This window comes from Tetrapisispora phaffii, chromosome 7 (genome assembly GCF_000236905.1).
Source record: "Tetrapisispora phaffii CBS 4417 chromosome 7, complete genome".
Lineage (NCBI taxonomy): Eukaryota > Fungi > Ascomycota > Saccharomycetes > Saccharomycetales > Saccharomycetaceae > Tetrapisispora > Tetrapisispora phaffii.
This window is the reverse complement of record NC_016526.1, coordinates 596,939-619,162: the sequence shown is the minus strand read 5'-3', so window position 1 is coordinate 619,162 and position 22,224 is coordinate 596,939. Positions and strand designations below refer to the sequence as shown.

General features: G+C 34.3%; 12 protein-coding genes across 12 annotated transcripts; 6 read left to right on the top strand and 6 right to left on the bottom strand.

Moving 5' to 3' along the window:
• Nucleotides 1-119: 119 nt before the first annotated feature.
• On the top strand, nt 120-2,186 carry TPHA0G02885 (uncharacterized protein; the record flags this gene model as incomplete). The annotated part of the gene is made up of 1 exon (XM_003686515.1): nt 120-2,186. One exon carries the CDS (start codon nt 120-122, stop codon nt 2,184-2,186), a length of 2,067 nt encoding a protein of 688 aa, XP_003686563.1.
• Nucleotides 2,187-2,988: 802 nt separating this feature from the next.
• TPHA0G02880 (myosin family protein) lies at nt 2,989-6,201 on the top strand (the record flags this gene model as incomplete). The annotated part of the gene is made up of 1 exon (XM_003686514.1): nt 2,989-6,201. One exon carries the CDS (start codon nt 2,989-2,991, stop codon nt 6,199-6,201), a length of 3,213 nt encoding a protein of 1,070 aa, XP_003686562.1.
• A 153-nt stretch (nt 6,202-6,354) lies between these two features.
• TPHA0G02875 (uncharacterized protein) lies at nt 6,355-7,923 on the bottom strand (the record flags this gene model as incomplete). The annotated part of the gene is made up of 1 exon (XM_003686513.1): nt 6,355-7,923. One exon carries the CDS (start codon nt 7,921-7,923, stop codon nt 6,355-6,357), a length of 1,569 nt encoding a protein of 522 aa, XP_003686561.1.
• Nucleotides 7,924-8,368: 445 nt separating this feature from the next.
• Nucleotides 8,369-9,112, top strand: SHE2 (She2p; the record flags this gene model as incomplete). Its single annotated transcript, XM_003686512.1, has 1 exon — nt 8,369-9,112. One exon carries the CDS (start codon nt 8,369-8,371, stop codon nt 9,110-9,112), a length of 744 nt encoding a protein of 247 aa, XP_003686560.1.
• Nucleotides 9,113-9,406: 294 nt separating this feature from the next.
• On the bottom strand, nt 9,407-9,748 carry MED11 (Med11p; the record flags this gene model as incomplete). The annotated part of the gene is made up of 1 exon (XM_003686511.1): nt 9,407-9,748. The coding sequence occupies one exon, from the start codon at nt 9,746-9,748 to the stop codon at nt 9,407-9,409; it is 342 nt and encodes a 113-aa protein (XP_003686559.1).
• Nucleotides 9,749-10,219: 471 nt separating this feature from the next.
• TPHA0G02860 (putative peptide hydrolase) lies at nt 10,220-11,176 on the bottom strand (the record flags this gene model as incomplete). The annotated part of the gene is made up of 1 exon (XM_003686510.1): nt 10,220-11,176. One exon carries the CDS (start codon nt 11,174-11,176, stop codon nt 10,220-10,222), a length of 957 nt encoding a protein of 318 aa, XP_003686558.1.
• A 478-nt stretch (nt 11,177-11,654) lies between these two features.
• Nucleotides 11,655-13,112, top strand: TPHA0G02850 (uncharacterized protein; the record flags this gene model as incomplete). Its single annotated transcript, XM_003686509.1, has 1 exon — nt 11,655-13,112. One exon carries the CDS (start codon nt 11,655-11,657, stop codon nt 13,110-13,112), a length of 1,458 nt encoding a protein of 485 aa, XP_003686557.1.
• Nucleotides 13,113-14,129: 1,017 nt separating this feature from the next.
• On the bottom strand, nt 14,130-14,672 carry ASC1 (40S ribosomal protein RACK1; the record flags this gene model as incomplete). Its single annotated transcript, XM_003686508.1, has 1 exon — nt 14,130-14,672. One exon carries the CDS (start codon nt 14,670-14,672, stop codon nt 14,130-14,132), a length of 543 nt encoding a protein of 180 aa, XP_003686556.1.
• A 1,748-nt stretch (nt 14,673-16,420) lies between these two features.
• Nucleotides 16,421-18,574, top strand: APL2 (Apl2p; the record flags this gene model as incomplete). Its single annotated transcript, XM_003686507.1, has 1 exon — nt 16,421-18,574. One exon carries the CDS (start codon nt 16,421-16,423, stop codon nt 18,572-18,574), a length of 2,154 nt encoding a protein of 717 aa, XP_003686555.1.
• Nucleotides 18,575-18,812: 238 nt separating this feature from the next.
• On the bottom strand, nt 18,813-19,430 carry SPC24 (kinetochore-associated Ndc80 complex subunit SPC24; the record flags this gene model as incomplete). The annotated part of the gene is made up of 1 exon (XM_003686506.1): nt 18,813-19,430. One exon carries the CDS (start codon nt 19,428-19,430, stop codon nt 18,813-18,815), a length of 618 nt encoding a protein of 205 aa, XP_003686554.1.
• A 379-nt stretch (nt 19,431-19,809) lies between these two features.
• On the top strand, nt 19,810-20,112 carry HSK3 (Hsk3p; the record flags this gene model as incomplete). Its single annotated transcript, XM_003686505.1, has 1 exon — nt 19,810-20,112. The coding sequence occupies one exon, from the start codon at nt 19,810-19,812 to the stop codon at nt 20,110-20,112; it is 303 nt and encodes a 100-aa protein (XP_003686553.1).
• A 328-nt stretch (nt 20,113-20,440) lies between these two features.
• On the bottom strand, nt 20,441-21,952 carry CTK1 (cyclin-dependent serine/threonine protein kinase CTK1; the record flags this gene model as incomplete). The annotated part of the gene is made up of 1 exon (XM_003686504.1): nt 20,441-21,952. One exon carries the CDS (start codon nt 21,950-21,952, stop codon nt 20,441-20,443), a length of 1,512 nt encoding a protein of 503 aa, XP_003686552.1.
• Nucleotides 21,953-22,224: the final 272 nt, after the last annotated feature.

Sequence of the window (22,224 nt, the reverse complement as noted above, 5' to 3'; positions counted from 1 at the left end):
ATAAGTTTTCTTTAAATTTTTTTGAAATTGTTGTAATAAGAGGCACTCATCCAAAGCCGTTGGAGTCTTTCTTAATCTGATAGCAAAGGTAATAATTGCAAGAAAGGATTTAGTTCAAGATGCTTAGATCTACTGGTTCGAGAACTTCTTTGAATCGTCTAGCTAAAATCTCAAAATCAGTAGATTCACAATGGTTTGTTACTGCTACTTTGTTGAAAAGAGATTTCACTTCTTCTCAGCTCTCATTGAAATCTTCTGTCTACTCTAGACCATCGCCTGCTCCAAGTTTCAATGCTTCTCCGACTTTGGCTGATTCTACCAATAAAATATCACAATCAAAGTTAAAAGAATTGAAGAAAAATCCTGAAATGGATAGTTCTTTAATCGGTTTGACTGGTGGTGAAATCTTCCACGAAATGATGAAAAGACATAATGTAGACACTGTCTTTGGTTATCCAGGTGGTGCCATCTTACCTGTTTACGATGCAATTTATAATAGTAAAGATTTTAATTTCGTGTTGCCAAGGCATGAACAAGGTGCCGGCCATATGGCCGAAGGTTACGCCAGGGCTTCGGGTAAATGTGGTGTTGTTTTAGTCACTTCCGGCCCAGGTGCCACAAATGTCATCACTCCAATGGCAGATGCATTGGCAGATGGCGTGCCAATGGTTGTCTTCACTGGTCAAGTCCCAACTGCAGCTATCGGCACCGATGCTTTCCAAGAAGCGGATGTCATTGGTATTTCAAGATCGTGTACAAAATGGAACGTGATGGTCAAACGCGTAGAAGACTTACCAAAATGCATCAATGAAGCTTTTGAAATCGCCACTAGTGGTAGACCTGGTCCTGTTTTGGTCGATTTACCAAAGGATGTCCAAGCTTCAATATTGAGGGCTCCAATTCCAATTAAAACCACAATCCCATCAAACGCATTAAAGCAACTAACAAGAAGTGCATACACTCAATTCTCAGAAGCTGGTATCAAAAGAGCTGCTGAATTGATCAACATTGCAAAGAAACCAATTTTATATGTCGGTGGTGGTATTTTAAATAATCCTGAAGGTCCAAGATTAATCAAAGAGCTTAGTGACAGAGCCCAGATCCCGGTTACCACAACTTTACAAGCATTGGGTGCGTTCGATCAAGATGATCCTAAATCACTAGACATGTTAGGTATGCATGGATACGCTCCAGCAAACCTAGCTATTCAAAATGCTGATTTGATCATTGCTGTTGGTGCAAGATTCGATGATCGTGTCACATTAAATATCAGTAAATTTGCACCTGAGGCTCGCCGTGCTGCTCTGGAGAATAGAGGTGGTATCATACATTTCGATATTTCTGCCAAGAATATAAATAAAGTTGTCGAGACTCAAGTGCCCATCGAAGGTGATGCTGCAACTAACTTGCAACAAATGATTCCTTCTGTTTTTTCTGTTACTGAACGTGAAAGAAAAGAATGGTTGGATACTATCAACAACTGGAAAGCAAAATATCCATATGCTTACCAAAAAGAAACTCCAGGTTCTAAAATAAAACCTCAAACTGTCATTGCTAAACTTTCAGAGATCGCAAACAGTTCTGGGAAACCTATTGTAGTAACCACTGGTGTTGGTCAACACCAAATGTGGGCCGCCCAACACTGGACTTGGAAGACACCACGTACATTTATATCATCAGGTGGTTTAGGCACTATGGGTTATGGTCTACCAGCTGCCATTGGTGCCCAAGTAGCAAGACCAGATGCTGTAGTAATCGATATCGATGGTGATGCGTCATTCAATATGTCATTGACTGAATTATCTTCAGCTGTGCAAGCCTGTACACCAATCAAAATTTTATTATTGAATAACGAAGAACAAGGCATGGTCACCCAATGGCAATCATTGTTTTACAAACACCGTTATTCACACACACATCAACTGAATCCAGATTTTGTCAAAATAGCTGAGGCAATGGGTATGAAAGGTATGAGATTAGCTGAACAAAGCAAAATGGAAGATACATTACATGAATTTTTCAACTTTGATGGTCCTGTTTTATTAGAAGTTGTTGTTGAAAAGAAAGTTCCTGTCCTACCAATGGTCCCTGCAGGTAAAGGTTTAGACGAATTCATTTGCTTCGACCCAGAAGTTGAAAAGGAACAAAATGAATTACGTAGAAAACGTACCAACGGAAAACATTAAAAATGAAATTATAATAATATCCATGTACTTTTAGATACATATTTATATTTCTGTTTATAATCTATTATTAATATCGTCTGTTAGTCGATTAAACACGGAATTATTTCCTTCAAGTTATATAAGATGAGATACAATTCACTTTGAATTAAATTATGTCTTAACAATGCATAAACTATTTATAAAGAGTCGCCTATTTTGAAGCATTAGTGTTGAACAAAAACCTCTCTTTAAACAGAGAGGCTTATTATAATGTCTTTCACAATGCACGTCCCGAAAATATAATTTAAGGTGAAAGGCAAAGTAAAAGTAAAAAGTGGAAGTAATATTAAATATATAAAACTACCATTACATACACCTTATTATTGAATAAATATACATTCAATGACAACAGGTTAACCTTTGAATACGTCTTTATAACTAAGTATAGGTTTCAATTTAGTTTTCTAGAAAATACAGGTTAAACTATAGAAGATGGCTATCATTAAAAGGGGTGCTCGTAATAAGAGTGCTCAAGAACCAGAGAAGAGGTCTGCAAAGATCAAAAAGGCTACCTTTGATGTTGGAAAGAAGAAAGAAGTTGGTGTCTCTGATTTGACCTTATTGACTAAGATTTCAGATGAATCAATTAATGAGAATTTAAAAAAAGATTTTTAAATGGCATCATTTATACATACATTGGTCATGTGTTGATCAGTGTTAATCCATTTAGAGATTTAGGTATATATACTGATGCTGTTTTGCAATCTTATAAAGGTAAAATAGATTAGAAGTTCCTCCACATGTTTATGCAATTGCCGAGTCTATGTACTACAATTTGAAAGCATACAATGAGAGCCAATGTGTCATCATTTCTGGTGAATCTGGTGCTGGTAAGACGGAAGCAGCTAAAAGGATCATGCAATATATCGCCGCTGCGTCAGATACCAACTCAGAATCTATTAGTAAAATTAAAGATATGGTTTTAGCTACCAATCCGCTGTTAGAATCCTTTGGTTGTGCTAAGACATTAAGAAATAACAATTCCTCTAGACATGGTAAATATCTAGAAATTAAATTCAATGCACAATATGAACCTTGTGCTGGTAACATTACCAATTATTTGTTAGAAAAACAAAGAGTTGTCAGTCAAATCAAGAATGAAAGAAATTTCCACATCTTCTATCAATTTACAAAAGGTGCCTCTGAGAACTATAGACAAACGTTTGGTGTGCAGAAACCAGAACAATACGTCTACACTTCTGCAGCAGGGTGTACTTCTGTTGACACAATTGATGATATTAAAGATTTTGCAGACACAATAAAAGCCATGCAAATTATTGGTCTTTCACAAGATGAACAAGATCAAATATTTAGAATGTTAGCATTTATTTTATGGATTGGTAATATCTCTTTTGTAGAAAATGAAGAAGGAAATGCTCAAGTTAGAGACACGTCTGTCACTGATTTTGTTGCATACTTATTACAAATTGATGCCAGTATCTTAATTAAGGGCCTGGTAGAAAGAACCATGGAAACTAGTCATGGTATGAGAAGAGGCTCTGTCTACCATGTTCCTCTAAATATTGTCCAAGCCAACGCCGCAGAAGATGCTTTGGCTAAAGCTATTTATAACAATCTATTCGATTGGATTGTTGAAAGAGTCAACGTCTCCTTACAAGCATACCCTGGTGCTGATAAATCAATTGGTATTTTGGATATTTACGGTTTTGAAATTTTTGAACATAATTCATTTGAACAAATTTGTATCAACTACGTTAATGAAAAGTTGCAACAAATTTTTATTCAATTAACATTGAAATCCGAACAAGAAACTTATGAAAAGGAACAAATTCAGTGGACTCCAATCAAGTTCTTTGATAACAAGGTTGTGTGTGAATTAATTGAAGGTAGACGACCACCTGGTATCTTTGCTGCAATGAATGATTCTGTTGCCACTGCCCATGCTGATTCTAATGCAGCCGATCAAGCATTTTCACAGCGTTTAAATCTATTCTCATCTAATCCTCATTTTGAATTGAGATCAAATAAATTTGTCATTAAACATTATGCTGGTGATGTCACATACGATGTCAATGGTATTACTGATAAAAATAAGGATCAATTACAAAAGGATTTAGCCGAACTGATTGGCACCACTCAAAATGGTTTCTTAAAATCATTATTCCCTGAACAAGTCAATACTGAGAACAAGAGAAAAGCACCAACTGCAGGTGATAAGATTATTAAAAGTGCTAACGATCTAGTTGAAACTCTATCAAAAGCACAACCATCATATATCAGAACCATCAAACCGAATCAAACCAAATTACCGGAGGATTACGATGATAGTCAAGTCTTACATCAAGTGAAATATTTAGGTTTACAAGAGAATGTTCGCATTAGAAGAGCAGGTTTTGCATACAGACAAGTATTTGATAAATTTGTTGAGAGATTCTATTTATTATCCCCACAGTGTTCTTATGCTGGTGACTACACATGGCAGGGTGAAACAATTGATGCTGTTAAGTGGATTTTGAAAGATGCATCTATTCCAGAAAAGGAGTACCAAATTGGTGTTTCACAAGTTTTTATCAAAACCCCTGAAACATTATTTGCTTTGGAGCACATGAGAGATAGGTACTGGTATAACATGGCAGCCAGAATTCAACGTGCATGGAGAAGATTCTTACAAAGAAGAATAGATTCGGCTGTTAAAATTCAAAGAGTTATTAGAGAGAGAAAAGGTGGTAACAAGTATGAGAAATTACGTGATAAAGGTACTGAATTGTTAGGAGGTAGGAAAGAGAGAAGATCCATGTCTTTGATCGGCTATAGAGCTTTCATGGGTGATTACCTGTTATGTAACGATAGTAAAGCAAGGGGAGCTTATATTAAGAGACAAGCTGGGATAAAAGATAGTGTAATATTTTCCATTAAAGGTCATTGTCTACAAAGTAAATTTGGTAGGTCATCCGTCAGGGTTAAAAAGGTTTTTATTCTAACGGCAAAAACATTTTATGTTATTGCACAAACAAATGTGCAGAATGCAATGCAATATTCATTAGAGTACAACATACCTGTTGACCATATAGTTAGTGTTGGTTTAACCAACTTACAAGATGACTGGATGGCTATTAATCTTGCAAAATCGAATCAACCAGACCTATTAATTAATACCTTTTTTAAGACTGAGCTGATAACTCATTTAAAGAAATTGAACAGCAAAATTCAGATAAAAATTGGTCCAACAATTGAATATCAAAAGAAGCCTGGTAAAATCAGAAGAGTTAAATGTGAAATTACCGAAGCTGCACCAAAGTATGGTGATAATTATAAGTCCAAAAAAATTTATGTCCGTCGTGGTAATCCAGCTAACTCTAAACAGAAAAAGAAGCCTAGAGGCAAAAAAAGTTCTGGCATCCAGCAAAGCGTACCTGCTGCCGCACGTCCTAGTCATCACAAATCGTCTAGCAAACCATCAGCTCCTGTTCCTAGAACTTCCAAAAAACCTGCTCCTCCTCCGCCTGGCTCAAAGAAGCCAGTTCAAAACAAACCAGTTGCAAAACAAGTTCCAGTGCAAACACAGCAGACTCAATTAAATAACATACCTCCACCTCCTCCACCTCCTCCACCAGTGCAATCATCTGTACCGAAATTTGAAGCTGCATATGACTTCCCTGGATCTGGTAATCCATCTGAGCTTCCATTAAAGAAAGGAGACGTGGTATTTATTTCAAAGCAAGAAGCAAGTGGGTGGTCATTAGCCAAAACCTTAGATGGTGCAAAAGAAGGTTGGGTGCCAACTAATTATATTATAGCTTATACAGGCTCTTCTACACCAGCACCACCAGCCGCTAGTACAGTTGTGTCACAACCTGTAACAATCTCAGAAACTGCATCTACAGCTGAACCAGCCACTGCTACCCAAGCTAATTTCAGTACTGGTTTAGCTTCTGCATTAGCCGCTAGGGCAAATAAAATGAGAGTGGAGAGTGACGCAGAACAAGATGATGATGACGATGATGACGATTGGTAATAAATAACTTTTATATAACAATATAAGAAAATATTAGTTTTTCAATTCCAACAATTTAATTGAAGTAATAGTTTAAAGTAGCATATATACATAGGATATTGGAATATAAATTGTTTTTAGTATAATAATGTTGCGATTAAGGTCCAAGATAAATTAAAAGAGTTTCTTTAAAAGATTAACAACCGAAGAGATGACTGGCAGACGGTACAATATAAAATCATCATTACCTCTTCTGTTAAACCATGGTTCCGATTCAGTCAAATTTTCAATCAAAGCCTTCTTCTTTGGAGTAAAAGGGGGATATCTCATAGAAAGTAAGAAATCCATCCAAAATGGTTGATTGAAGACAATTCTTTCATTAGTGAATGCAGCAAACCCCCATTTCCCTCCATAGCTTCCGTATCCTGAATTACCAATACCGCCAAATGGTGCATCTTGAATGCCTACATGGATCATCGTATCACCGATAATACAATCTCCAGATCTCAACCTCTTTAAAATACGTTCAATTTCAATATTATCATCTGAAAAAATATATTGAACTAATGGGGTATCATGCTTGGAGATTATGATGTCAAGCACATCATCTAAATTTGAATATGATACAATTGGTAATATTGGGGAGAAGTTTTCTTCCTGCATCACTATGTCGCTCCATCCTAGATCATAAACAACAGTAGGAGGGATGCAAAGTGATTCTTCTAATTTATCAGACTGCATATTAGCAATTTTCACAGATAATTTTTTACCTTTTGTCAGTTTTATTTTTCTCTGGGCTTTATCATACGCAACTTTATTAATCATATGAGTATATTCAGTTTCTGAACTAAAATCTGGCCAAAACTCATCTAGTAGCAGTTTAGCAGTTTTTAACACTTCTTCATACAAAGTTTCATGTACAACAATATAGTCTGGGGAGACACATATTTGACCAGAATTACCAAAAGCACCAAAAAATATTCTTTTCATTGCAGTTTCTATGTTATTTTTGTTAAACTTATCAGTAATGAATGTTGGCGATTTACCACCAAGTTCTAATACACAAGGTGTCAATGTCTTTGCAGCAGTTTGAGATATAATGGAACCAACTTTTGGTGAGCCAGTGTAGAATATTTTATCAAACTTTCCTGATTCGACTAATTTGGTAGTTTCTTCGACACCACCATGTACTACAGAGACGTAACCAACAGGGAAACGGGCTCGCTCGATAATCTTTTCAATAAGTATCGAGCAATTCTCAGTAAGTTCACTTGGTTTAAGAACCACTGTGTTACCAGCTGCAATTGCATAAGCAACAGGAACCAAAGCCAACAACACTGGGAAATTAAATGGTGCAATGACCAATACTGAACCCATTGAAATCTTCTCCACTTGAGTTTTACCAAACATAAATGGAGGAGAATAATCACTAATGGTTTCTGGTTTCATCCATTTATCTAAGTTTGAAATCATATGTAGAATATCATTGAGCAATTTAATAATTTCGAAAGATTTGCTCTCTTGTGGTGAACGATGGAAATCTTGAAATAAAGCATCTTCAATTTCATCTGAGGAATCTTTAATAGCATAATAAAACCGTTTCAAAAGCTGTGATCTAAATTCCTTATCTTCTTTATTGGGATTCTTTAAACCAGCCAAATATTTCTGCTTCTTGAAGAATGCTTCTCTTGAAATATCAACAATTTTAGTTATGTCCTCTAAAGGCGTGTATGTTAACCCCATCACCAATTAAACTTTACAATTGTATTTGAACGTATCACTATTCAATATATAGACATCTATGAGGCTCATTGAACACTAATAACAACTCCAACTCTAAAGATAATCATTTTAAACTTAGCTACAAAAGTAAAATCCACTATAATATTTTAAGGCAACCTTTTATCGCATATTCCGGATATTTTGTAGAAATATGTAAGATCTGATCTCTTTCTAGACTATATAAACAAGAGTTTGCTGATTTAAAATATGAGATGGATCATGTTACGTGTGGTGAAGGTTGCCTCTAGCTGGTTAAATAAGGTTTGATTGGTTAAATTCCAAACTATTTCCAATTGATTTTCTTTTTACTGAGTTGCAACTCGAAGCTATTCCCCCATTTTGCATTGATAAAATATCGTTTAACGATCGTCACGATTTTTGATCCATCACAAGAAACAAACTCAAGATGACAGCTGCTAGTGACAATGAACAATATGTTGAGTTAGAATTGACACCTGAACTCCATAGTATCTTTATGGAGATTAAGGATCTTTTCTCTGTGTATATTTCTAGTTATGTTCATGTGCTCAATAAATTTATTGGCATACTTCGTAAAATTTCTACTTTAAGATTTGAAAGATCCACCCTGATTAAATATGTTAAAAAGTTGAGGTTTTACAATGATAGACTTTCAAATTTTGAGTTCTCAGATCCTGCGAATGCTGAGTGTAGTGTACCTGTTGAATCAGTAGTTAGAGAAATCAGTGCATTTTATTTGAAAGTTTTAGAAACTATTGATATACTAAACTACTATTTAACTAGATCGTTACAATCAGAAATTGTTTCGAAAACATTGAACTTTAATCTAACATTACCAGATGACACTATCAGTAGAATTGAAGAAAGTTACAATTGTTTTATCAAATTCGTCCAATGGATGATGGAATCCATCTCTATCAATGATGAATTATTACAAATAGAAATTATCCAATTCTCGTTAAAATGTGCAATCGAGGATAATGTTGATTTGGAAGAAACCGACAATATTTTCTTAACAGAAGTTACTCCCGTTGAAGACATAGAAGAATACGAGACATTGGCTCTACAATGGTCCGAAGTATTATCTGGGTCTATATCTGCATTGACTAACCAATTTGATCAATCTGTTGTTGTGTGGATCGAAAACTCTGAAAAGAAAGCCAACAAGTAGATTGATTATTCACAATATAAAGCGAACATATTTGCATATTTTGTTTAATAATACCCTTTGAATAATATTTTATTATAATAAAACCATGTGGGACTGACTATTTAATATAATTTCATTCTTTATATATAAATAAATGACATTTTTCTTCTATTACTTCTTCCTAAATGTTCACTAATGATATCCATAGCCTTCATAAAAACATGCTACCCCATAAGAGAATATATATATGTACACACAACTATGAACATAACTATTGTTGATATCTCTTCAAATTGATTTTTGTAGAATTTTATGCTATTTGTCAGATTGAAGTAGTACCTTCAATAATTGCATCTGTTCTTTCATCTTCTCGGTATCCTGCCCCAATGCTTTCTTATTTACATTAATTGGTAACACCCTGGTACCTGTATTTTCATCTAGCAATTCAATTTCTTTATGCAGACTTGATGTAGCAGAATCAAGAGTATCAAAAAACTCTTTAATATGTTCATTAAAATTCGGTTTCAATGTCTCATTACCTCTTTTCAGTTCAGAAAATGTGTAAACCATTTGCGATACCTCTTTCAACAGAGAACATAGTTTATCATCCACCTTATTCAAAGACGCTAGTCTCTCTTGAACGTACTCTGATTGCATTATATCTATTGGTTTATTGTCGTGTTAAAATGAAGATTTATTGTTCAGCTCCGTTTAGCTATAGTAACAGTGAGTTAAAACGAACAGGATTCCAACTAGTTAAACTACTCTGTGTAATATACACAATCGCTACCCAGCTAAATCAACGTATTACAATATACCCTCTTTCATTATATAACAAATCGTAAGAAGTTTCATCTTTCTTTTAAGTAACAATGTCGAGTTTTTAGATTTTGTTTTTTGGTCCTTACCATTAAGATATGTCAGTAAATAAATAAGATGTTATTGAGTTAATTAACGATTATAAAGTATATATACGTTTATAGACTTATGCATTGCTTTCTGATAGCTATCTGGTGTTGATAGCATGGTTTTTGAGGTCTGTGTTGGTTTGGTTTTTGGAAGCAACGTGAATGAGGAAGATTAATATTGTTATTTTTTTATAATTATTCGATTGTACTAGATAGTTCACTAAGTTTTATGCTTCTTTGTGGAACTACGTAACCTATCCTCTATGCTCTGCCTCTTTTTGGGGGGCTTCTTCGACTTTGTATCGTCTGACGATTGAGATGATAAACTCCTGTCTTCTCTTTTTACCTTTTCTGTTTCTTCTGAATTTGTAGATGATTCTTGTTTCATTGATTCATTCTTTTCCTCGTCTGACATTTGGGATAACGATATATTTTCAGAGTCTTCTAGCTTCATAGACTCCTCTTTTTTTATTGCATCATAAGTTTTCTTATCCTCTTTGAGAATGGGCTTTATTAATCTAGCACCTTTGTTCTCGACTTTGTTGACGTCTTTTGAAACTTGATAACAAAACAAACTGTCAGAATTGTAGGTGGCTTTCAAGGTTTTGTTCAATTCAGGTTCGGACCATTCATGCTTATCATGATCAAACCAACTGTCCCATTCGAGGGTGCCAGGTTCTAATACTACAGGCATACGTTGGTGTAACCATTCTAGTTCTTTGGGGGCGGTGTTTGTTACTATAGTAAACGAGTAAAAATCATAAGCTCTGTTATGATCATACAGTCCAGCTAAAAACATCAATTTACCGTCTTTCCTGGTTATATAATATGGAGTCTTTGCCTTATTAATGGTTCTCCACTCATAGTAACCACTTATGGGCACTGCACATCTCTTATAATTAACACAAGGCTTCCACATTTTGCTGTCCAGCAAGTGTTCCTCTCTAGCATTGAAAGTCTTGTTTGCTTTGAATGTACTGAGATCGCCAACCCATTGTGGAATTAATCCCCATTTCATATAACTCAACTTATTTCCATCTAAATCAGCACGGTAAACTGCTCCATAGGCGCTTGGTGCCAGATTATAGTTAGCCTCAAAGATACCTGTATTAGAGGATTCAGTTCCTACAGTTGACGAGGTATTATTATTGGCTAGTTTTTTTATCAGCATCCTCATTGCTATCGTTGATGATCTCTAAATTGAATAACCCCACTTGAGTAAATAAATCCTTGCCATTGAATCCCAACGCATATCTCCCACACATTTCCTTGTTATATATATTGTCAACCTAATGAGTCTGATGCCACACTCAGAATCCTTATGAATTGATACATTCTATGCCTTTTGGGAAACATTTCATTTAAACCTCTTCTGATCAATAAAGGGCCCTTTTTTAATTTTAGACTCTTCCGTTCTTTTAGAAATAGTTTTCCTTGTTATAACAACGATTATAAAGACATTTATTCGATTAGAGTCATTTGAAAAGGATACTATATAGTTGTGTTGTAATCATCTTAGTGGGAGCAGTTGACTAAACTATTAGAATTCCACGAATATAAATTCTTTTCAAGCAAACTCGTGGTCGTTATATTGGTTATAACTTGAAAGAACAAAATTCAAAGGGCGACTCCCAGTGTTAAGTAAAATTGAAATCATGTTAACCGGAGCTTATAGAGGTGTGATAAGGAGACAATTTGCCATCTCGAATATGATGAGAAGGCCAGGTTCCCAATTTAACAAGTATTTGAGGGTAGGCAGGAGTATATCCAACTCAAGGTTAGGTTTAAGTCAAGAACAACAACAGCTTCAACAACTCCAATTACAGAAAAATCAAAGAATTCAGAAATGGGTATTATCATTACTTGGTTTTGGTGCTTTATCATTTTACGTTTGGTATGTCTATTGGCCACACAATACATTCCCAAAATCAGTGGCTTCGATATTGAGAAAGGGATTATGGGAAGAGAGCGATAAAGAGAATTTTAATTATGGGAAAGCAATTAAATATTATATTGAGGCTATTGAAGAAGCAAATAAAAAGGGATTGGATCCGCTAAGTGATGAATACACAGGTATTGAATTGAAAATAGCAGAAATGTACGAAAAATTGGCTATGTACGATGAAGCTAATACACTTTACAATGAATTATTATATCGTTATTATGAAGCCTTGAGCGAACCTGGGAAGGTCCCTGTGGATAAGAGACCAGATATGGTTAGGAGAGACTTGCGAGTCTTAATTAAATCGTTAGAAACTAATAAGGACTTAGTTATAGGTAAAAGGAATTTGTTAGCTCATTTGTTATTAGCTCAAGAAGAAATTTTAACAAGATCGCAGGAATTAAAGAAATTCTTTGAGAAGAGACAAGAAAGGATTAAATTGGCCTCACAAGGCAAGGTTTTAGAAGATAAGGTATTCAAACCAGTTGTCAATACTGACAACATCAAACTGAATGATGAGGGCTACATGATTTTGGATCTGCAGAAAAATAGCAGTGCGTGGGAACCATTCAAAGAGGAATACTTTACAGCAAGAGATTTGTATACAGCATATTGTTTATCTTCTAAAGATTTATCAGCTGCATTGAGCTGCAAAATGACGACTGTCGAGTGGATGGTAATGGCTGACATGCCGCCAGGGCAAATTCTATTGTCACAAGCAAACTTAGGTTCATTGTTATATTTGCAATCTGAGAAATATGAAGCTGACATTTACAATATAAACGAAAAAATCAAAACAGACAAACAATTAGAGAATGATAAGCCTGTAATCAGCGCTTTAAGAACTTTAAATAAAAGTAGGGATACGTGTTTAAAGATGGCTACAGAATGTTATGACAGTGTTGTACAATTTGCTAAGAAAAATAATAAATTGAGGTTCAAAGCTTCTGAGCAACTTGATCCATCAGCATCCCAAGCGATTGCATTATCAACATACGGTCTTGGAGTGTTGAATTTGCATTCAGGTGCTTTGGCTAAAGCAGAAAGACTATTGAAAGATTCTGTTGGGATGGCAAAAGAGATAGACTTCTTTGAATTAATCAAAGAGGCAGACGGCGAATTAGAGAAAGTTTATAAGGCTAAACAGAAGATTACCCAGGAAAATAATTAAACAACTCTCTCAGTAAATATTTTATAATACTATAAATGTCTATTTACTGCATGTATATAATTGTATGTTAATATGGTATATTCTTATGAATATCACATCCAATTCGTATTATTTTTCCTTATTTCTTATGGTGTATATAATTATACATTGTCAGTTAAAATTTTACTTTGTTTATTGATTTATAGAATATGATATTAGTTAATAATTTACGGGAATTATACATGAGGGGCCATCTAAACTTAGTTAGAGGTCATGACTTGCCAGACTCTGATGATGTTGTCAGTGTAACCAGCAAATAAGGTTTGACCATCAGCAGACCAGGTTAAAGAGACAGCATGTGGTTCAGCAGCCTTGTTGTAACCAGTGAATTCTGGCTTCAATTCGTCAATTAAGACCTCGTCTTCTAGAGAGTAGACCTTAATACCAGTAGCAGTGGCAGCAGTTAACCAGTATCTGTTTGGAGAGAAAGCTAAAGCGAAAACTTCATCTTGAGCACTCAAGGTGTATAATGGAGTCTTTTGCTTTAAGTTCCATAACATGATGTCACCATCCTTACCAGCAGAAGCAACTAAACTTCCGTCTGGAGAAGCAGTGATAGAGTTGATGTAGTTGTTGTGACCAACGAAATCAGCTTCGATTTGGAATTGGTTGATGTTCCAGGCCTAAAGTAATATCAGATATTAATAATAATAAAGATTATTATTAGAATAATAATTGTTAGTAAAATTGTTACAAGTTAACTCATGAATATATAAGATCTTCGATTCAATAGTTTTGCATTAATGTTAGTTCCGATATCAAAGAAAAGATATTATTGATATTTTGTACATCAGAGATCTTGGTGATTATAAGTATGTCTCATTGAAGGTAAACCTTCTCCGAAGTAGCAAATATAAGAATACATCATATGTAATATCAAATAATAACCCTCATTGACGATTACATTTTAAAACTTAGTAAAACTAAAATCATCCATCTTGTAGTAATTCACATCAAAGAGCAATAAAAAAATAAAATTTAACATACCTTAACCATTTTGTCGGAACCAGCAGAGATCAAAGTGACATTGTCATCTTCTTGCTTCTCATTTGGAGCAACTCTGACTTGGGAAACCCAGTCGTTGTGACCTAATAAAGTGGCTAAACAGTCACCCTTGATGGACCAGACTTTGATTGTCTTATCTCTGGAACCAGAAATGATCATGGAAGCCTTTCTGTCAATGGCAACAGACATAACATCGGACTTGTGACCGGTGAATCTTTGATAAGTTTCACCAGTGGCAACGTTCCATAATCTTAAAGTCTTATCCCAAGAAGCAGATAGAGCATAAGCACCGTCAGCAGTTAAAGCACAGTCTTGAACGATGTGGTTGTGACCCTTGAAAGATCTGACTGGGACACCGTATTGTTGGTCATCACCAGTTAACTTCCAGGAGATCAAAGTCTTATCTCTGGAAGCAGAGACCAATAAGTTTGGTTGACCAGCGGAGGTGGCTAGGGAAGTGACCCAACCGTTGTGACCTTCTAAGGTACCTCTTAAAACTAAAATTTCAGTAGACATGATTTTATATGTATGTGGAGCTGGTTATTGGATCGTTACATAAAGAAAAATAGTGAACAAAATTGTAAAGAGATGTTACTTACAGATATACAGCCAACTGTTAAATATAGAGTTGTATAAGTATTCTTCATTCAATTGGAATTGTCAATTGAAAAACATTTTCAATTGACAATTGACAAAATCCATAATTTGTCTGTAAGAGTTAGGTCATCGATGGTCCTTACTACCAAAATTATCATGAACCGGACCAGATGTTTCTTCGATGGTGTCCGGGTTTTGAAGCTTTTTGCGCGAAGCTGTCAGCACATTTCCGAGTGACTGCATTATTTTCGAAAAATGTGTAGTTTAACACCCACACACCACACTGGCCAATTTATTTTTAACGACAAAATATTCCAAAAAGTTGAGCTTTTGCAACAAAAAGACACGATAATTGCCCAACTGGATTCGTGACAGAGCGCTTGGGATATTATGGTTTCGAAACGACAGCAATTGCTGTGACAGTAAGTGCTGTGACAGTAATCGAGAGTGCAGACTATTCTTCCAGTATGGTTATTGGAAATAGGATTCTTAGAGCTCAACGCCAGCATAGGTGGTTGAAATGACATTGTTTCCGCCACCAAGAACTCTCCTTTGGCCAAGTTATCACAAGCTTATTGACCAAGTGGTGTTGGTTTGAAATAGATACGAAGGAACGTATGGATCCCAGTCGATGACACTTGTTACTCACTATTTCCGATACAGCAACACGTCTGACTGGGTTCAGCAATAACATACATCTCCGGTGATAGAAGGTTGCGTTTTTCTGAGCACTGTCTATTCTAGCCTGTACATGGCCATTAGTCATAACCTGTCCTATCTGGCGCACCATATCGAGATGATTGTTACTGCATCTTTTTTTATACTGGAATTTTGGTTACGGTATTTAAATGTACGTAGACAAAAATTGCAACCTGTCCTGTTTTCATTTACTTTGTCTACTTAGCGGATGATGTAGGCATTGTTGCTATAACACTGCTTATATATATATCGATTAATAATTTATCTTAACTATTCTCTGTTTCTCATTGCAGATGTTCTGTTGGTGTTGGCTTAACCGCACTCAGGTTTGCAGATATACAGATTCATGAGTAGCAACCGAACTTATCAATACACCGTTGGTTTTAAAAAACATAGCAAATATGAAAACTGTACCTTGTAACTTGCACTATGCCTCCACTATTCATGTTCTCCCCGAAGAGAGTTCACTTCTTCTTTAAGTTAAATTAATCACACTTTCAAATGGGAACCTTTTGCCTCTCTAAGGCCGTTAAGTTTCATTAACCCACCTACTAATATATCCAATTCTAGCCGACTTCATAAACTAGCCTGCCTCTTGTTTCCTTCATCTCGCCAATAACATAATTACTGACACTTTATATCACTGACGTCTATGCTGTGATCTTGTTACCCGGCGGTCTGGTCCCGTTAAGCCATTTGTTTTTAAATTTATAATAGGCAGGCCATGGAAATAGTAATAAGAATCATTAAATAACTATATTATCGATAGAAATTAATATGCTGGAACCCATTTATATAAGGTCATTGCCATCAACCAAAGTAGGTCAATTGTAGTACTTAAGTTGTTTGGGAGTTCTATTGATAAAGATTCAATTGCATAGGTATATTGTTTTCAAAACGGACAATCTAAAAAAAAAAGAATAGATAGGGTGATAACATATTGAGTTGGTATTACAGCACTATTGACAATGCCTCCATTAGATAAACGAATTAAGAAGTTCATCAAGGACTCGATCAGAGTTGCTCCGCGCATTTCTGAAAAGGGGGAGCTTGGTGAACTGAGAACTGGTTTAGTGTCCCAATATCCACAGACTCGTAAGGATGCTATCAAAAAGACTATCCAGCAAATGACTCTGGGGAAAGATGTTTCTTCATTATTTCCAGATGTTGTGAAGAATATTGCCACAAATGATGTTGAACAAAAGAAGTTAGTCTATTTATATGTCATGAATTATGCAGAAACTCATCCAGAATTATGTATTTTAGTTGTTAACACTTTTGTTACTGATGCACAAGACCCAAATCCATTGATACGTTGCATGGCCATAAGAACAATGTGTATGATCAGAGTGGACAAGATTTTAGAATATATCGAAATACCGCTGCGTCGAACTTTACAAGATGATAATCCTTATGTGAGAAAGACAGCTGTCATTTGTATTGCCAAATTATTTCAGTTGAATAAAGAATTATGTGTTGAAATTGGTGTGTTGGATGATTTAATTGCCGCATTAGATGACTCAAATCCTATGGTGGTAGCGAATGCTACTGCTGCATTGACTGAAATTAGCGTAATGGATCCAGATGCAGTGTTACTGCTTGATTTAATTAGCTCACATGTCAACCAATATTTATTGGCATTGAATGAATGCACCGAGTGGGCAAGAATTACAATTTTGACAGCATTAACAGAATACCAGGCAAAGGACTCTATAGAGGCCCAACAAATTATAGACAGAGTTACAGCTCATTTACAACATGTTAACCCTGCAGTAGTATTATCAACAATAAAGGTCATCATAAGAAACTTAGAATTAACACAACCACAATCCAGCAATTCTGTAATTATGAAGAAAATGACATCTGCTTTAGTTTCGTTGATGTCTACACCACCGGAATTACAATATATTGCATTGAAAAATATAAGAATTATCTTAGAAAAATATCCGGAACTACTTTCAAAAGAGTTGAGAATATTCTACGTTAAATTCAATGATCCTCTGTATGTAAAATTAGAGAAGATCGAGATTATGGTTAGATTAGTTGATCCTGCAAATACGAAGCAATGTCAGTTACTATTATCCGAGCTAAAGGAATATACCATGGAATTTGAACCTGAATTCGTGTCACGCTCAATTCAAGCTTTATCTCAGTTAGGGATTAAATATTCACATGAAACTTTTGTTAGTAAAGTGCTAGATATTTTAATTGACTTTCAAGAACGGCAAGAAAGTTACAAAGATGAGTGTTGTTCAGCAATGTGTGATTTATTGAGACATTGTTCTACTAATGATGAAATGATCACTAGTGTATGTGCTATCTTAAATGCTTGGTCCGATCCAGATTCAATGTTACAAAGAGACGATGCAAAATGTAACTATATATGGCTACTTGGACAGTACCCAATTAAATTTCCTTCTTTGACAGAAAAAATTAGCATATTTGTAGACAATTTTGTCCATGAGGAACCTTTGACACAAACATCGATATTGATGACTATCGTGAGATTGCACTCGCAATTACCAGGATCTATACTACAAAACATTTTAGAATTGGCTACAAATCAAACAAATGAGATTGATGTTAGAGATTTGGCTATGATGTATTGGAGATGTCTATCAATGCCTAATGTTGAAGGACTAGTTAAACAATTATGTTCCATGAACTTACCACAAATTGCTAGCACGTTGGATAAATTATCTCCAGATGTTTTGGAAAAATTGTTGAGAGAACTTTCTACAATTAGTTCCATAACCCTAAAACCACAAGTAGACAATAAAAATAAATATGCGCAACACCAGAGAGTCATCAGGGGTAAACATTTAGACGAATTAAAGGATATAGCCAAAAACGAACTTGCATACAACATGAATGATGAGGTCTTATTGGATTTCGATGACAACGACAATGACGATAATTACAGTTCAAATAACTCCAATCCAATACAGAATTCCAGCGCATTAGACGATTTAGATGATCTTTTTAACTTTGGTAATAATACTAATTCAAATGCTGATGGAAGTGCAATTGAGCAAGGAATTTACGATTTAGATATTCACAAGAAAGATAATCATGATCAGGAAACGTCTTCGAACACTCAAGAATTATTAGATTTGTTTTAAGTAAAACTGACTTAGTATAAAATAGAAAGATATTGACGTACTCCAATAAAAAAAGAAGTGTGTTTTTCTTAATGACATATATAAATGTAAATTGGTACGTATAAGCACCAATTGGCGACTATAGTTAATTCTTTAAATAAGGGGATAATATTACAAACTAAAATATATTCAAGTGCTCATATATTTTATAATATGCAGTTACATGTTTAGAAGATCCATATAATATAACTAGTATTCATTATTTTCTGTTTTTAATTTTACTCCAAATATGTTTAGTAACAAAATAGTCACTGTACTCATTTTCTATTGGCAAAATATCAATTTCACCATTTTCTTGATTTATAAGTATTTGATTGTTTACGGAGTCTACAATAACCCCCATTGATCTATAGAGCTTCAATTTTAGAATATTAGCCTTTGTTATTGGGTCATCTGAATTCATAGAACTTTTATCATCAAAATTGACTTCATTTGCTATCTCTTTGTCTAATTTCACCAAAGTCGACACTTTTTCATTAAGATCTTCTCGTATTCTCTTTACCTCAGCTTCTAATCGTTCTAGTTCCTGTATTTTAGTTTCCATTGCATTGGCAGACTTATATTGGTCAGACTCATCTTGCGCTCTTTCCAATTGATCTCTTAAAGCAGAAATATCTATGTTACCTTTATCCAAGACGCTAGTTTGCTTAGAAATTTCAATATGGTTTGAATTTAATTTTTCTTTTGTTAATTCTGTCAATCTATTGATACTGGTATCAATCTTTTCCAATGATTTAACATCGTGCTCAACTAAGAACAACTCCTGTAAGTTTTTTAGCAATTCTGTTGGATTTTCCAACATCTCATTATTAGACATGGTACTCTGTTATTGTAATATAACAAACTTATGCTCGAATGAAATTCCAAGTAGATGCACTTCCACCGTTACAATTTAAGTTTTAAATAAGGAATAAGTAACTATAATCAACACCAAAAGTATATACAATAGAAAGTAGATCAAGTTCCTTTTAAATTTTATATTGTTGTTTCTAATGTTTACATAAAAAGTCATCTCCCGCATAATAAAAGCTCTATTAAAAAACACGACAATTGATATTCATTATAACAATTAGATTAGATTTAAAAGTTTATTTTAATGTAATATTTATAGAACAGCGATTGAATTAAAATAATAGTTTAAATTGATAAGTTATTATTGAGCTGCATATCTAATTTAACAGTCTTTTTGAGTAAAAATGAACGATACCAAACAGAGACAATATAGCAGATTAGCGGAACAATTATCACAATTGCAAGATAATTTGGAGGAAGCTACACAGCATCTTGATACTATGTCTAAACAATGCAATACTAATATAATAAATCAACTAGGTAAGTTGCATGCCAGTTGGTTGATGGGAAGTGATTTATATTTCCAAGATAAAGTGACATCAAATGCGTCCACTCGTGCTGCTAATGATGCTAATGAGATTACAACGAGTGAAACAATGGATAATGAGAACAATGGGGTTAACGAAAATAGTGGTGATAGCAAGTAATTAATCATTAATTACATTTCACATTAGCACTGGTTATGTTTTTGTGCTTCTTTAATTATTGTTATTTATTTAGGCTAACTACATAATAACGGTATTGTAACAATATGTACGTATAAATATATAATATTATAATGACAGATCAATGGTTATTCTAAATGCATTAATTGATTTTATTTATATTTTATGAAGTTATATAAATTATATTGATAACAGTGTCTGAAAGAAATTAATACGAATACTGTAATCATTGATTATTCTTATTACTAACCACGCTAGTTACAATAACTATGATAATTGTTGTGCACTTCCTCATTCATGATCTCGTCAACTATTTGTTAGACATTGACGACAAATTTAAAGATGACAAAGATGTTGAAGAAGAGACAGATGCTAATTTTTGTTTATCTTGATGAGATTGTTTATTTAATTGTTCTCTTTTTTGCTTACGGGCAAGTTTAACCTCATATTCATGATAACCTTGGTGATTCTCTAGTATTAGAGGTTCTGCAATGGGTGTTTCTTTGAAAAATTCACTTTCCAATGCCTTGGAGGCAGTAAATCTCTCACTTTGATTATAATTCAGTAGACTTTTTGCTAGATCAATGCATGCTACAGAAGGAAGAATCGAAGAGAACTTTTCATCGAAATGATTTTCATAAATTGTTGTTTGCTGTGGAATAGTCATAAAAAACCAAGGCATTTCAAAAATATTAGGGAAATTGTGTATAGTTGGCGTTCCTAATATTTTGAAGATGGCTTCTAGTTGTTGAATCTCATTAGTCCCTTGAAAAATTGCTGTTTTGTTAAATAATTCGACTAAAAGGCATCCACATCCCCACATATCAACCTCTGTAGAGTAATTAGTAGTACCCATCAATAATTCTGGAGGTCGATACCATAAAGTAATAACTCGATTAGTATAATCATGTAAGAAAGCAGTGGTGGATGCTTTTTGTTTCATCTTTCTTGCTAACCCAAAATCTGTAATTTTTAATCTACCTTTATTATCCACTAAGATGTTGGAACCTTTTATATCTCTATGCAGAATATTATGGTCATGTAAATATTGAACACCTTTCAGTAACTGCATAAATATATCTTTACATTGTCCAACATTAATGCTAATTTTATTATTCATTAACAACCCACTTAAGTCATTATCGGCGTATTCAAATATCATGTATACTATTTTTTGTTGTTCGATCATAATTTCATTTAAAGTAGAAATATTTTTATGTTGTAAAGATTGTAGTATTTTAATTTCTCTGATTGAAGTAATTGGAAAGCCTTCTCTCTCAGACTCTAATCTTAACTTTTTCAATGCAACTAATTTATTGGTAACTAAATTTTTGGCTTTATAAACTTTGCCATAGGTACCTTCACCTACTTGTACCAATTTTTCATAAACTGACTCTGTTCTTTTTTCATTAATAAACGTTGTAGGTAATACTTTCACTTTATTCACAGGTTTAGAGATGTTTGCATTATATCTTGATGTTAAAGTAGACTTAGGTCCCTTTGGCAAATCTAACGTTTTGTTCTTTTTCTCTTGCACTACAGAACTGGCTGTACTTTTCCTAACTGTCGCTGTGCTTCCACTGTACCTCGACCTCTGGTACCTACTATTATCCACAGATTGTATCCCGTTCACAGCAGATCTATTGCTATCGTATCGATTGTTCTTGCCATTTAAGTCTTTGTCATTTATATCGTTGCCTATTTTCAGTTTTTTTGCATGACTATTATTACTGTTACTATTATTCTTATTATTCTGACTCCCAGGTCTTTTAAAATTCTTATTATTGTAGTTACTATTACTACCTTTATTATAATATGCCATTGTATATCTCAGAAATCAAATGTATGTCAATCGACCTTTTTACTAGACCAGAAGCTACCCTTATTCGTCGTGTTTTTTTAATGTAAAACAATTCCCCAAAGCAGCAGTCCTCCGCTGTACTGAATCAATGTGTTGAATCTACTCTGATGAACATCAGAATCTTTGAATTAATTAACAATTTTAACTGTTTTATCCATCAAATTATTATAATTTGATGGATAAAATTTTCTAAAAGTTCTTCGAACAAGCATTTGAAAATGGGCACGTGACTG